The sequence below is a fragment of the Alexandromys fortis genome, unplaced genomic scaffold (assembly GCF_014885135.2).
Source record: "Alexandromys fortis isolate MF-2015 unplaced genomic scaffold, M_Fortis_MF-2015_v1.1 scaffold_12, whole genome shotgun sequence".
Taxonomy (NCBI): domain Eukaryota; kingdom Metazoa; phylum Chordata; class Mammalia; order Rodentia; family Cricetidae; genus Alexandromys; species Alexandromys fortis.
The window spans coordinates 6,152,151-6,166,956 of NW_026067937.1; the positions used below are offsets into that span (position 1 = coordinate 6,152,151).

The window sequence follows — 14,806 nt, forward strand, 5'->3', positions numbered from 1 at the left end:
AAGGAGGAGGAGGAGGAGGAGGAGGAGGAGGAGGAGGAGGAGGAGGAGGAGGAGGAGGAAAGAAAAAATAGTCAGATTCTTTGTTGGTTGCAGGCAGCTAACTGCACAGGCCAGGACACACAGTGATAAAGTTACCACTGGGCTACACCCCAGCCCTGATGAAAATGATTCTTGCATTCACCACAGTATCTATCCGTTTACTCACCTGTCAATCCACGACCCATCCATCGATCCACTCACCCACCTGCTTGCTGTCCTTCCAGCCAATAACTGAGAACTTCCCTCCCTGTTCACGAACTGGAGACAACTCTGTACCACCTATCTCATAGCTTGTTCTCCAGACAAAAGGAGCTCACACATGTTTTGATGCTGTTGCTAATGCTATCACTGTCCACCTGCTTTGTGTGCTGCCACAAATAGCAAAGTAGGAATTCATGGTGGACAGGCACATTTAGCCCTTGTCCCTTGATAGATGGGGAACTGGAGGACCAGAGGGGACCCATTTTCCTTAGATCCAACTGACAGGGGCTAACAGAGCTGGGATGTGAGCTGCGGCCCGCATGCCTCGCTCTTCTCAACCCCCGGTGCTCATCCTCGGAGGATCAACACGGAAAAGACATGGCACATGAGGAGAGAGGTGGGCAGGGAGCTAGAGAGAGGGAGGTGACAGTCAGCAGAGTGGCTGCGGTCCCTGGCCCAGGCTGTGTGGATGATGGAAAGTGACATCCTGCAGGGGCACTCCACACCAGCTGGCATTGTTGCTATCCCCCTGCCTCAACATTCTCACACTCGCTGCTGCTGTGTGAGCCCAGCTAGGAGACAGCTCTGCCCTGCTGGAGGCTAATTCTGAGGTGCCAAGCCCTGGCTGGCATCATCTGCTGTCTCAAATTCCTGCAGTGATCCTACCACATAGGGGTGACAGGGCTACTTCATAAAGATAGAAGCTGAGCTTCCCTCTAACACCCAGGCTCCTTCTGGAAATCTCTTTACTTTCCCACTGTTGAACCTTTTGGAAAGTTCAAATCCGACACTTGTTTCATTTTAAAATCTTAACCAGTTTTGTCTTTCTTTTTTTTCTCCTGGAGCTAGAAATGAACCCAGGGACTCACACAAATCAGCAGCCCCTTAACCAGAATTTTACATTCACATACATGAAAGAGCCTGGATTTCACCAGACTTGTAAGTGCTGGTGCTATAGCCTCTGCCCAGTAGTTGAAGACATAGAGGGGATGGATGGCTTGAACCTTCTCCCCTTTTTCCTTGGTCCCCCCCACTGCTGGCTGAAGCTGGCTGATTGGGCTCATGACTGGTTCCCGACAGAGGGCAGGGTCTCCTGAGAAAACAGACGCTTCCTGACTTCTGTCTGTGCTTTTCATCTACTGATTTCTGGCTTGAGTAAACCTAAGAGGCCTTTAGACCTTCCTGGTATTCTGATGCGAGATGTTTATGGTCCTTGACATTCTTTGGCTGCCGGTCCTGCACGGGGCCCTGACTGAGATGGCTATCGTGCACTGCTGTGTACCGTACAGCACGTTTCTCTTCAGGGAAAGCTTTAGCTGCGTTTCTGTTCCCTTCCCCTCTCCATTTCTACCGCGGGGTTATTTTGATTGGCATTTGAAGGTAGACTCCGTTGTTTCTGGAAGCCAAGAGAGCCTTCAGAACCCAGAGAAATGAGAGGTGGGCGGCCAATGCCGACATCGGGGAGGTGTTGCTGGCCTGGAGCCTCGCTCTCTCCGCTCCTTTGGGGAGCTCACTTACAGAGGGGGCTTTGTGTGCAGCAGGGGCCTGAGGCCCAGCTACATGGAGGTTGGCCTTTCTCTCAGCAAAAGCCCTTCCCACAGTGTCCAGAGCTGGGAAGAAATGGCTGTTCTCAGTGATGTGGAGGCAGAGACGGTTGGTGAAGGGGTGATTCCACAGTGTCAGCTTTAGGAGGAGGGCGGAGGCCTCAGTGGTGCCATTGAGGAAGGGAGGAATTTCGCCCCAGGGTCTTTATTACCTGCCCCTCCTTCACTCCCTGCTCTCAGCCTGAAGGTGCCTTTTCCCATTCTGAGTGGTTTCTCTTCTCTCACTCTCTCTCTCACAAAGAATCTTCCCCTCAGGTGCCCTTCTCAGAAGGTTCCAGAAGGATTCACAGCACCTCCCTCCTCAGATCTGGAGCTCTCTTCACCCTGAATGAGGAGTGCTAAGAGCCCCTTCCAATTCCCCCCACCCTTAGGCCATAGGCGTTCAGTTAGTATTGCCAGATCAAACAACGTTTATGATCTTTACCTTAAGGTAAGGAAACAGGTTTTAGGAGGCTACTGGTTCCCCCTCCAGGGCCACAGTGGCCATTAGTGAGGTAGTTAGGCACCCTGCAGATGTCTTGCCTCATGCCACGTTTCCTGGTCCTGAAGGACCAAGTGGGTGTAAACCAAGATTTGGTTAAAGGCAGGCAGATGTACGCATATTCACCACACAATTATGTCAGTAAGTCCTCCTCCCCCATCCCTCTCAAACTTAGGTCTGAAAAATCAGAAAGAAGATGGAGAGGTGATGATACCAGTGTCTCTGATCCTAGGAAATTACATGAAAAATGAACTCAGGGTAGATAAAAGAAGGGGCTGTTTATATAAGAATTATATTCTCTTGCTGACTCATATTGTCTGAGAAGGTAGAGTATTCTTAATGTGTCTCTCATTTACCAAACCTACCGAACTTTTTGGAGAAGCTGTGCTAAGAGACCTGTTTGCCTAGGTTCCTAGTTGAAGCCAGCCAGCATCCTGCGCCCAGAAACCTGGACACAGAAATCCAGAGGCCACTATTAAGCAGCAGGCTTTGCCAGTGCCTTTGAAGTCTGAAGTGGGTCAGGGCACTTGAGGGTCAGTTGCCTTGGGAAGACAAACTGAGGAGTCTAAATCGTCCTTAATTCCGGGGGAGTTCTCTCAAATGAAGCTATCAAGTTGGATGTATTTAACTCCATTGGAACTTTAGCTTTCGCTGCTGGCTGATGTGCTCTGGGGTCCTTGAGATAGGGGAGTGACACCCAGGCCTGAAGTAGCCCCAGGTAGGGACATGGAGATTAGAAAGTTCATGCCATAGAGGGCGAGGGCATTAGCTGCCCAGCTCGCTTAGCAGGCCTGTTCATTCTCAAAGCATGGGTAACTAGAACAAAGGCAACCCAGTACCAGGCAAGGGGGAGACAGACAGACAGACGTCTACTTTAGAGGAGGCCCGAGTTAGACAATTTGGGACAGTAATTAGCATGATTTATTAGCACAGGGAGTTGGGAGAGTTTTTCACCCAAGGCAACAATGAAGAGAGTGCTGTAAAAGGGAAGTCCTGTGGTGATAAAAGGCCGCTTCCAGGTTTCCTCTCAGTGCTGGGCTGGCCCCATCCTATAACCCCTCTTGGCTTTCATTCTCACCTGGAAATAACTTCAGCCATGAGCACTATAAGAAACTGGGTGACTTAGACCGTGAGCAGTGTTAGAAACTGGAGGGAGAAGAGAGGAGAGCTGGCTGGGTGACCACAAAGAACCACGACCTTGAGTGTTAGGGAGACTTTGAGAGAGCCAGGCCTAAGAAGGCCTATCCAAACCAGAGGGAGCCAGTAGTGACTTCCCTGAGGTGCAGTTTCTGCTACAGGACTCAGTCTAGACTTCTGAACGATTTTGCCTGTGTTCTTTGAATTTGATTTAGAAATTCTTAGACCTGTGCCCATGGATGTACTCTTGCCTTTCTGTACCCAGCACAGGAGTCTTAGAAAAGCCCAGGTGTGATTTAAATGCGTTCCCCCTTGAATTTATATTTAAGATTTTTTTTTGTACTATTCTTTTACAAAGCTTTCCTTGAAACTGGGTAATCAAAGCTGTTCTATTTCTTTTCTTTCTTTTTTATTTCTCAGAGACAGGGTCTCACTATGTAGCTCTGGGTGTCGTGAAACTCACTATGCAGACCAGGCTGGTTTTGAACTCTCAGAGAACAACCCATCTCTCCTCCCCAGCCCTGGGGTTAAAGGCATGCGCGCCATCACACCTGGCCAGCACATCTGGCCAGCACACCTGGCCCAACAGCTCCTTCGCCCCTTGAGGGCTCTGATGTACTTACTAGTCAGCCTGCTCAACACTGCGACTTTCATGCCGTCTGCAGTACTTTCTATGAGGTCTTATATCACAGCACCCATTTTACAAACAGGGAAAGGAAGGCCCCAGGAGCCATTTCTTTTTAAAGTCACACGATGGGTAAGGGACAGAGCTAGAGTTGGGCGATACAGGTCTCGTTCTGGTCCTGCAGCTGAACTGTAATAACAGCTGTGCCGAGAAAGGGGAGGAATCTGCCCGAGGGTGTGCAGGTGGAGGGGGGTCAGCACCTAGTCCTCTCCACTGCCACCCGGACTCTGTGCTATGGTAGACTTGAGGTGCTTTTTGGAATCTATTCCCTAGAACTTTCCCGGGCTGGAAAACTCTGCTCTGGAGAGAGTATAAACAAAATTCCAAAATGAAGAAGGAGCCACGTGTTGGCATGGCCACTTTGAAGGCCAGAGAAGGTGAGTGTGGGGAGGAGGCTATCGAGGGTACAGCTCCAGGAAGCAGGGGTGAGGCAAGGACTTTTCAGAAGGTAAACTATTGGAACTTATTTGGATACGCAACCTTTTAAAAATGGACGCATGTGAAACCTGTCATTGTGGCGTGTGTTTTTAATGCCACTACTGAGGCAGGCAGTTGGAGTTGGCCTGTTCTGTTCCAAGATATCTTCTACTACATACTGTGACCCTGTCTCCAAAAACCATATGGCCCAGCCAGCCATTGGTGGAGCACGCCTTTAAACCCAGCACTCAGGAGGCAGAGGCAGGCGGATCTCTGCGAGTGTGAGGCCAGCCTGGTCTACAGAGTGAGTTTAGGACAGCCAGGGCGGTTACACATTCTGAGTGGTTTCTGTTCTCGAAAGACCAAAAACAAAAGTGAAAATAAACCAAACCAAACCCAACCAAACAATAACAACAATAAAACCCACATGTACGCGCATGTATATGAAATAGGGAGTACAGAGTTTCTACCCGAACAAACTGTCTAATATCGACAGTTCTCTATTTTGAAAAAGCCGAAGCCAAGAATGAATTAAGGAAGCTCGAGAGTGTTTTGCAATCTGTGACTGTGCCCTTTAGAGCCTTCAGTGCGGTCGACCGAAAGTCCTGCTTCAAAGAGCAGGGCACAAACCCTTTGTAGTAAGCACACTGAGGACACAGGCTCAGCAGCTCTCGGCTGAAGTCATTGTCAGCGTTTGAAAAGAGCTGGCTTTCTTCACTAGGCTGAGCAGGGCACCCCGACCTCCCCTGGACATGGTTTGTCCACAGGGCGCATCGCTTTCTTCTCACTTCCTCTGCCGTTGGTCTTAATTGCTGACTGGGAGCCTTAGCACTGAGATTTGGGCTGGAGAAAGGAGAGAGGCAGGCGGGGAGGTGGGGGGCGTTTGCTGTCTGTTTCGGAGTTGCAAGGTGGTTCTGGCTGAGACGACCACCAGACAAGTTTCAGGCACTTGTCTCCACACCTGACAAGGGATTAATTCTCATTTTACACTTCCAGCTTTAGGGAGTGGGTGTATTTTGGCGAAGGAAAATGTGTCAAGAAGCTTGATGTCACATGGCCAGCAAGTGGCAATGTCTAGATTCAAGATGGAGATCTGTGGGCAGCCAGGAGACATGCTTTAGGGGGCAGTGGTCAGGGCATTCTGACTGCCCCAGATCTATTCCTGGTAGAGAAGGTTTTTATAGAAATTCAGAGCCGCATGTCACTTCTCTGATGATGTTCTTGTTGGGAGGAGAAAAGAAGATATTTTAATTTCACTGGTCTCATATCTGGATGGAGATTTCAAGTTTTTAAAATGGTGGTGAGCGAAGTTTATGTTTCTGATGTGTCCTGACGCGGGATTCAGAGACACTTCTGGAAGAGTGTTAGCAATGACATTGTCTCACTGTTCCTCACACTAATGGAACCGCCAAGCCTCAGACTGCGTAGGGCTGCCCCCAAGAATCCAAGAGTGTACAGAACTAAGTTACATGCTCAATTCCATTGGTGATAGCTTCTGTGAATGGATTATATTGTTTTGTTGTGGCAAATATACCAAACACAAAACTATTTCAGATTTTTTGGTTTGTTTTTTCAAGACAGGATTTCTCTGTATAGCTCTGACTGTCCTGGAACTCACTCTGTAGACCAGGCTGGTCTCAAACTCAGAGATCCGCCAGCCTCTGCCTCCTGAGTGCTGGGATTAAAAGTGTGCACAACCACCGTTTGGGTATTTTAACCTTTTTAAAATATACAGTTAGGAGAGAAGAAGTATGTGCACACGGATGCAAGCATTAGCACAACCATGATCTTTAGAACTTTCTCTTTACCCCAGGTTAAAGAGCCCGAGCTTTGTTAGTGCTATTCTATGCCACGGTCATCACCCATTATAGAGGGGATTGGAGCAGGAGAGGCTAAACTGGACACAGGGTTAAAGCCAGTCTTCACTTTAAGGTCACATGGAACCTGGCCTAGATTCTGGTCAACTACAGAAGTTCCTACTCCTGTTATCAGGGCATCACGTGGACAAGATGTTGAAGCCATCTTCCTGAAGGACGGTCACCAACAACATGAAAGAACAAATACCCTAAAGCCTTCACTTTCTTCTTTTCAAGTTAACCTCTTACCCAAACTTTTGAGGGAAGGTGAATTGCATTTTTCACCATTTCCAGGGAATCGAGATACTTCTTGGGACCAAATGAGAGCTGCACTATGTATGTATGCAAATGAGTCAAGTCCAAATGCAGCGACCTCTCGCCATTGTGACATGGAATTGTCATTCACAAGGGTCACCTTGAGAACTGCTCTACCGACTTGCAAAAAATATTGCAAAAGAAACACCCCATAATGTTCTAGGGAAGTGGGATTTTTTTCTTGGACCCCCGTTCACAGCTATCGCTCAGTGCATGTGGACTACAGACCATGGGTTGGGCAGACCCGATAGGGTCTTCCAGCTGAGAGTGGGAGGTTTCATGTGTGCAAGCATGTGTGGGAGGGAGTGGGGGGCAGGGGTGTGCATATTACTGTGATTTAGGGATCACTTCTGTTCTGGGAGTGCAGCAATGACCTCTAGCTCTAACTAAAGGCAGGAGCTTCTTTGTGGTGGGTGACAGTGTGGACACCTCCTGATGACTCCCTACCTCTGGATTCTAGGCTCAGCCCTGTTCAGGCTGGTGCGCTCAGGGTTAAGTCTCTAGGAGGACCGACGGCTGGCTTCACGGGTGCTTGTGTCACCTGTGGGGTGTACACTTGCTGTGCTGGCAGCCGGTTGGGTTTGCTGGGATGTGCAGTCACCCAAGCACTTACTCAGGCGTGGAAGCCTCAGAGGGTTTCTGGGGCAAAGCTCAGCTGGCCTCCCTCTACAGTAAGATTTACATAAGGGCTCAAGCTTCCTACTTAGGTATGGAAAAATGAGCTGGGGGTTGGGCTGGAGAAGGAGAGTGAGAGAAGGGTGGAGAGAAGGCTTTAGGACTGGCAGGGGACTCGTGTTTACTGAGCATTGCTCTGAGGCAAGCTACACAGTTTACACAGAAACAGGAAGACGCAGGAGTGAGGATTCTAGTCTTTTCTTCCCCCACAAGGCAGAACCCCCTTCCCTGCCCCTCTCCACCAGCCTCTGTCCTGAGCACTGGCATTTCTAGACTCCCCAGTACATCCTGCCTGAACCCAGTCCCACTACCCTTGGGTGGAGACCCCCAGATGTCCATACCTGTCTGATGTTCAAAGGCAGGGTAATATTCTTCATTGCTGAACAAATCAGTCCAAGACATCAGGGGGTCGCAGAAGGATGTGTTGGGTAGAAAGGTGCTATGGGTTACGGAGTCCAACATCACCCTGGAATATCAGAGAGGCTGTGAGGATGTGTGAAACACGGGCTTCCACAAGCCACATGGTGTAGAAGCTCCCAGTAGAATGGCCCTTAGCTTCTAACAAGGACAGCAGCCAGGGACTCCTATTAAGTACTTCCCACAGATAGTGTTCTTTGGTCCTCACCAGATCCTGCCTATCCCCATTGCACCTATGAGAAAACTGATCCAGAGGAGTTGAGACAGTTGCCCAAGTAACATCACAAGAAAGTTGCAGAACTGAGATTTGCAGATGGAGGTTCACATTGTGTAATACTGCCTCTTTATTGACTTTTTCTCTTTGCTCATGCCTAACCCTTCTCTCACTATATATATTATATGGTGTATATAATATAGAGCTTATATACTATATAAAAGTGCTCTTTGGAAGATAGTCAAGCCTTGCCCTGTGTGATTCTATCCAGAATACTGAACCAGATAGCTCTGAAAGCTTCTATGTGTTATCATGTGCAAGTGTTTGTCACAATCTTATTTCCCAGCAAAAAGAGGCCCAAACTGGTGTTGTGACATTTTTATGCATTAGACATGTACATATGAACACACAAAACACACACATGTCACACTATGTTATTTCAGTTAGTGAACATTTACACGATACCCTGCAGCAATATTAATGTGCCGGCGCAATCCTCGACCTTCCCAGGAGTTCTGTTTCTACAGATGAATACCACATGGTGCTCCTGACACCGGAGTCCTCTCTGCTTCAGGTGTGGAGAGTACTGTGCTCTAGTACTTCCCTGCAACAGCTGTGATGGGTGCTGGGAAAGGCTCTCTTTCACGGATGAAGGATGGGGCTCTGGGGTTCCGGGTACCAAGTACAGCTGGCAGGAGATGGAATCTGAGTGGTAACTCAGGTGGGCCTGCTCAGAAAGTCACTACTCTTATCTGTTACTCTATGCTCCCTGAGCGCCTCTTTATGGCGGTTGGAGGAGATCTCGTGCAAAGGTGTCTGGCCGAGACTGGACAGACGGCAGGTGTTCTTGGCCGGTCAACTTCACCTTTGCTTCTTCCCATAGGCTCAAATGCTGCGTTCTGTATTTCCACAATCGTGTGTGTGTGTGTGTGTGTGTGTGTGTGTGTGTTGGGAGATTTCATGTTTGGAAGTTTTTTTTTAAATTTGTTCACTTAACTTCATTTTCTTTAAGTCTTGAAATAAAATTGATGAGAAAAACTGGCTCAAACTCTACTCACGGGGAGGATGCACCAGCTCAAAATCACAGCACTGGCAAAGGCCAGGGCAAAAGCGAGAGTCCACAACATAAGACAGAGCCAGACGTGTGAATGCTTCTCCATCATTCACCCAGCTTCCTCAAACTGCATCCTTTTACCTGTCACCATGGTAACTCTACTGAATCCACTTGCTTCTCTGAACACAATAAATTAAAAATTCTGAACAACCATCTTTTTCTTTTTCTTTTTAAGGTGAAAGTACCTTGGAAGGGAAACTTTATGTCACAAACATCACAAATGGGAAAGCTAGTATTCTTTAATGTGCATAAAAATGAGTGTCCAGCCACAAATCAAAATGGCTGGTTCACATACCACTAAACCACGAGTTAGTTATCTACAACCTGACCCCAGTCCAGCCCACGCCTCCTTTCTTTATTTATCCTGAGGCCAGAAATCCTTTCAGATTTTGAAATGCTTGTTTACTTAGCATTCTTGATTTTTGTCTTTTGGCCATCGAATCATAAAATATTTACTACCCGGCCCTTTGAGGGATTTGCCAACCTCTGGGCAGAATTACCTTCTGCTTCCCCTGTGCTGTAGAACCAGGGCTGGAAAATACACTCTGCCTTTTACTAGGAAAGGAAGTGGAGATCCAGGGAATCTGTGTCACTTGCTCAGGGTCACACAGTCAATGGCCAGCAGAGTTAAGTTTGAGGGAGGCTCTAACTTTCCCACGTGGTCTGTTAGCTTCCCCATCTAAAGACACGGTTTCTTCCAGGTACATTTATACAGTCATTACTAAGAGCCACAGTGGTCCTTTGAGATGCTCACAAATCTACCATCATGATCACCATCCAGTGTGCAGAGGAATTGTATGCTGGTCAGTAAAAACAAGAGTTCTTCATCTTGGCTAGCATCTCTGGGCCAGCACCTGTATAGTAGTCCCCAAGAAAGGTCTCAAACTTTCTTGATACCTGGACAGGGAGAGTGGACTCAGCAGTTATTATAGCCACGAATATCACATGGGAGCCAACAATCTGAAGCCAAGACTTCCTAGCTTTGGGCTCTGATTTTCCTATGGATCAGCCAGTTTTCTATCTTGAGTCTTTTTAGGGTGGGGGTGGGGATGCCAGGGATCAAGATGAAGGTTGAACACCACACTTAGTCTGAACTCAACTTCTGGAAAATCCAGAGCAAAGGATAGAAACAGCCTCACCCTCTCTGGGCAGGATGCTCAGAATACCTCTGACATAACCTTCACTGAATTTCAAGAAATGAGAGGTAGACCCCACAACCCAATCTCCAGGTCTTCAAAGTCAATGGAGGCATCCTCCAAAGATTAAACTGGACCAGCTTTGCCCTTCTTCACAAACATCTGACATATGGAAGACATTTAGTATTTAACAAGAAGGCTATTTGGTAAATTGAACTGGATCTTATAAAGCTCAGGACTGTTTTTGATTAGTAGGGTGTTTACCCCCTTGGGGGGTTTCCCCGCCGCCTGCACACTAGCCCACCCCCTTGATCTGTAATCTCTTCAGCCCTGCACACAATGATGGATTTGGTTCCCTTTGATAATTCCTTCTATGGCAAATTATACCCATTAGATTTGCTTAGAGGGCTTAGCTGGTATGTACCATGCTGTTTTCCTTCCACAATTATTTCTTGCTTCTTTGGGGGGGGGTCTTTTATAAAAGCAGTGAACAGTTCTTTCCTTCTTTCCTTTTTGTTTTGCTGTTGTCGTAAGAAGAGGCGTTATTAAGTCTAAGCTCACCACAAAAGGCCATGGCTACTTAGCCAGCATGCCCTAGGTGTGCGAGCTCAGGAAGAAAGGCTGCTTTGTGTTCAGCCGAACCTTTTCTTTAGGCCTTGGAAGGTGCTTGCAGGAATTGGGCATTTTGACTGTTTCTTTAATGTAAGTGGATCGCAAGTGTGGTACCCTCTTCTCGGTGAGGATTCTGGACCAGGAATATGTAAGACCAGGTCTGGTTTTGCTCAGCCATTCTCAGCATGGTATGGGGGTGACAAAAAGCTCTGAGGGGAGGGTGATAAGAAAAATAAGGCAGAAAAGACCTGGGCTAGATAGACTTCACACTGCACGAGATGGAAAGAGGACACTAGAAGGTTCCTGGGCCCGCTGGTCAACCCACACTCTGACTTGCCATTAGGAAAGATTCCCCAACTTGGAGTCATGATCCTGCCTTTTGCTCCTCTGTAGACCTTAGTTCTTCACCTACGATAGGACACTAAGAGACGGACTCAAGGTCAGCCCCAGCTCCATGATTTTCTTCAGGTTCCCACCTGATCAGCCGGACACTTCCAAACCTGCCCACGCATCCACATGCACAGCCACATTGATAACATTTGCACTTGAGTCAGGTGAAGTCACCAAATAAGCAAAACACAACTGGTACGACACAGATTAACCCGTAGCCCCAGAAAGTCGTCTGGTCCCTTCTTCCTCCTTCCCTCTTATGCCCTGCTAGACAATGCAGCCAGATACCTTAGATGTCCTGGACCCCCACGCCCTGACTTTCCAACAGCAGACACAAGCAGTGTCTCCTACATTAGTTACCGCTCTGGCTGCCTCCTAAGTAGAAAAGGATTGGTATGCTCAACCCCAGGGTGGTGGAGTCAGGCGCGCTCTCTCCCACTGTCGAGAAGGCTGATCGAAGGTACCTTTGGAGTGAGTCAGGGCTGGCCTGGAGCTGAGAGCTTCCAGAGACTTCCTGTCCCCTTTTGGAGCAAGCTCATACACCATGCACACACACACAGGGTCCACCCAACCAAAGGCCCAGGCTCATGGGCTTCCGTCCTACTTACAAACCAATGGCAGCAAGAACAGGCACGTTGCCCATGGCCTGAACCACCAGAGAGAGGTGAAGGCGCAAACCACCCAACCTTGGCCAGTTTGCCAGAAGAGGAAAATTCCTCCTTGACCCTGACCAGAATCATCAAGTTCATTTTGGGCATGTGACCAGAAATCTACCCAATTAAGCATCTACGCTTTGGCTGTTTCTCTCCCTCCCATCCCTTTCCTTTTCTCCCCTCCCCATCTCCGCTGTGTGGACTTGCCATGCAGATCAGGCTAGCCTCACACTTGAGCCAGTCCTCTTGCTCCTACCTCCTGAATGCCGGTGTATAGGCATTGGCTATTTTCTTGTCAAAACATCTCTGAACAAAGCCACACCAGTGCAAAATAAGGAAAAAGACTGAGAAGGTCTTCCGATATTCCACCTTCTGGGCAGTGCCGTGGAGTAGAGAAATGCTTTTTTTCCTCTAAAGCTCCATGACTCCTGAGTGTCCACGGGGTCCAGAGCCCCACAGGCAAGGAACGTCAGTTTCCCACCCACTGGGGCTCTTTAAGAAGGGCAGGATGCGGAGCGCCCAATGAGGGTATTTCAACACTTGCAATAAAGGAAGGCTTGTGGGTTGGGTACTTGAGTATTTGCTCTGGAAGCTACCTCAGCATTGTGGGAACCAACTTGTTGGTGGCTTATCAAGTAACTCTTCATTTTTTTTTCTTTAGCTTACTTAGGACTGCATTTGTTTGTTTTTAGCTGTTTTTCTGGAGGCTCATGGAGGGAAGCTGTGGGTTTTGATGCAAGCATCACAAGTTTTAGGTTAAAGACATAAGGAATGAATATTGCTTGTGGTACTCACCAAGCAAGCGATGTGGGGCATAATTCCTAAACCACTTGTCTGCTGTAATTTCTGACTTTCTTACATGCACACTAAAAGTTTTGATGTTTTTTTCTTTCTGGCCTACCATCTCCGATAATCCCCTTCCTCATCCTTAAAAATGAACATTTTCATACACAATTCTCCTAGTGTCCTGAGGATTTAATAAACCAGTTAACATAGATAGAGTAGCTAAAAACTTGCACTCTGGAGAGTTAGAGGAGGCAAAATGCTGCTGTCCCAAATATGTTGAATCATAGAAAAAAAAACCTTGTAGAGAACATAAAAGCAGAAGAATTAAACTTTCAAGTGCATGGGCAAACAGAGGCTTGGGTCTGGGACTTTGGACTAAACACAAAGCTGTCTCCATAAATTATCGGGCCTTCTCGTGCCTCAGTTGTCCCTTCTGTAAAATGGAGGCGAAGTTCTTAATGTTCTAGGATACCATTTCTGTCTTAGGAAATTCTCAGCACCTTAACGCAGACGCGGGAGAGCATGCGTTTCCAGATTCTGCCAGTAGGGGGCGAATACACATGAACGCAGCACGCTCGCAGAGACTGATAAGGTTTGGGAATACAGTGGAAAAAAACCCTAGCCACTGTTTTTCTGAATCATTCTGTCCTAAGGGGCTGTGGAAGGTTCAAATAGGATTCTTTTAAACTATTTTGTACAGATTCCTGAAAAGTGGCCCAAACTGTAATAATACCATTCTCTCCTTCCAGAGGGACAGCACCGTGAGCAGGACCCCCTTCCCGGTGGGGGAGGGGGTCTGGGAGTGAAGTCAGGGTTGGGGAAGGTGGTGGATTTCCCTTGAGTTGGCTATCTGTGCAGAATCCGGCTTCCCTCCTAAAGGCAGCTGAAGGAGGGGCAGAGATTTGAGTTGCCTGTACACAGTCTCCTCAGCTGCTCAGCTTTAGTGGATCCAGGGGAAGTGGGAGCCGGTGGAGAGGGTGGGTGGCCTCTTTGCCCGAGGAGACAAAAATCTCTCCGGCAAGCAGTCAAGGCTGAGTCAAACACCCCCGGAGTTGGCACTCTGACTGCCTCATGGAGGGAGCTGGATATATAGAGAGACTCAGTCCCAGGCCCCAGCTGTGTCTCTGAGCCCGGACACCCCTTCTAATTCATTCAAAAGAGCAAAAGAAAAGCTGCTTACGTGAAGACAAGTGGCGACTTGGTCCAGACAGAAGGCTTTCAAGGCAAGAGAAGGCAGGCGTGCTCCCGGCACCAGCGGACGGTAGAAATAAAGGCACCTGTAGCCTTGTGATATAAGTGACACCTACAGACAGGTCCGTTTGGTTTTTCAGGTTTATGCACAGCCCCTTTGATGACGGTGACATAAGTGTGTGACACGGCTCCTTGGTGGTGGCGGTGGGGGGGGGGGTGGTTCTCACATGCAGAAAGCTTCCCTTTCTCTTCTCCTGCTTTTGTGCCTAACTCTCACCGCCCACCACCCAGTGAGGGGACCCCGGAAACAAGCAAAGAATTCCTGCCCCTGGGAGATATACGTGGAGTGTTTACAGGTGCATTCTCCGTTGAGCTAGCTGGAGGGGAATTCAAGCCTGGTGTCTGTCTATTGCACCCTTCTCCTGGCTAGCCAAGTCTCGAACCTTTGTGTGTGGTGTTGGCCCCCTTTCTGGGTGCGCGAGGAAAGAAGAGCTGAGTTGGGTCGTGGTAAAGAAGAAAGGTGCTGCAGGGATCCAGTTCTGCACCCATCATTTTCCGGCTGTGTTACTGTGAATAAGTTAATGAGCGTATCTGGGATTCATCAGATTAACGCAATAATGGAAGCCCGTTCCTTGGGGCTGCTGGGAAGACGGTACTTGGGAATGTCAGCTAATCACCTGTCTTTAGGTGCTACAAGTTTCCTTTATAAGGCGTGTTAGTCAGAATTTCCCTTCCTTCCCACTGATCCTGGTGGTAACCTTCCAACCAGGGGCGGGGGGGGGGGGGAGAGCCCGTGGGCAGCTGCCTTTGCTAGCTCTTTCACTCTAAGCACCCAGAGGGCATCGCGTTTGAAATGGGAGCCAGGAGATAACTTTCTCCTTTT

At 48.3% G+C, this 14,806-nt stretch overlaps 1 protein-coding gene across 2 annotated transcripts in view; it reads right to left on the minus strand.

Annotated features, from left to right (window-relative positions):
- Nucleotides 1-14,029, minus strand: part of Elf5 (E74 like ETS transcription factor 5) — a 28,473-nt gene extending 14,444 nt beyond the window's left edge. The window contains exons 1-2 of one of the 2 annotated variants that reach the window (XM_050146884.1): nucleotides 13,913-14,029; nucleotides 7,752-7,876 (exon numbers count right to left, since the gene is read on the minus strand). In XM_050146884.1, the coding sequence (XP_050002841.1) occupies nucleotides 7,752-7,872 (121 nt within the window). In that variant the 5' untranslated portion in view covers nucleotides 7,873-7,876; nucleotides 13,913-14,029. Of the gene's footprint in view, nucleotides 1-7,751; nucleotides 7,877-11,757; nucleotides 11,851-13,912 lie in introns of those variants that run through there. The other variant, XM_050146883.1, reaches the window with a different exon arrangement.
- Nucleotides 14,030-14,806: the final 777 nt, after the last annotated feature.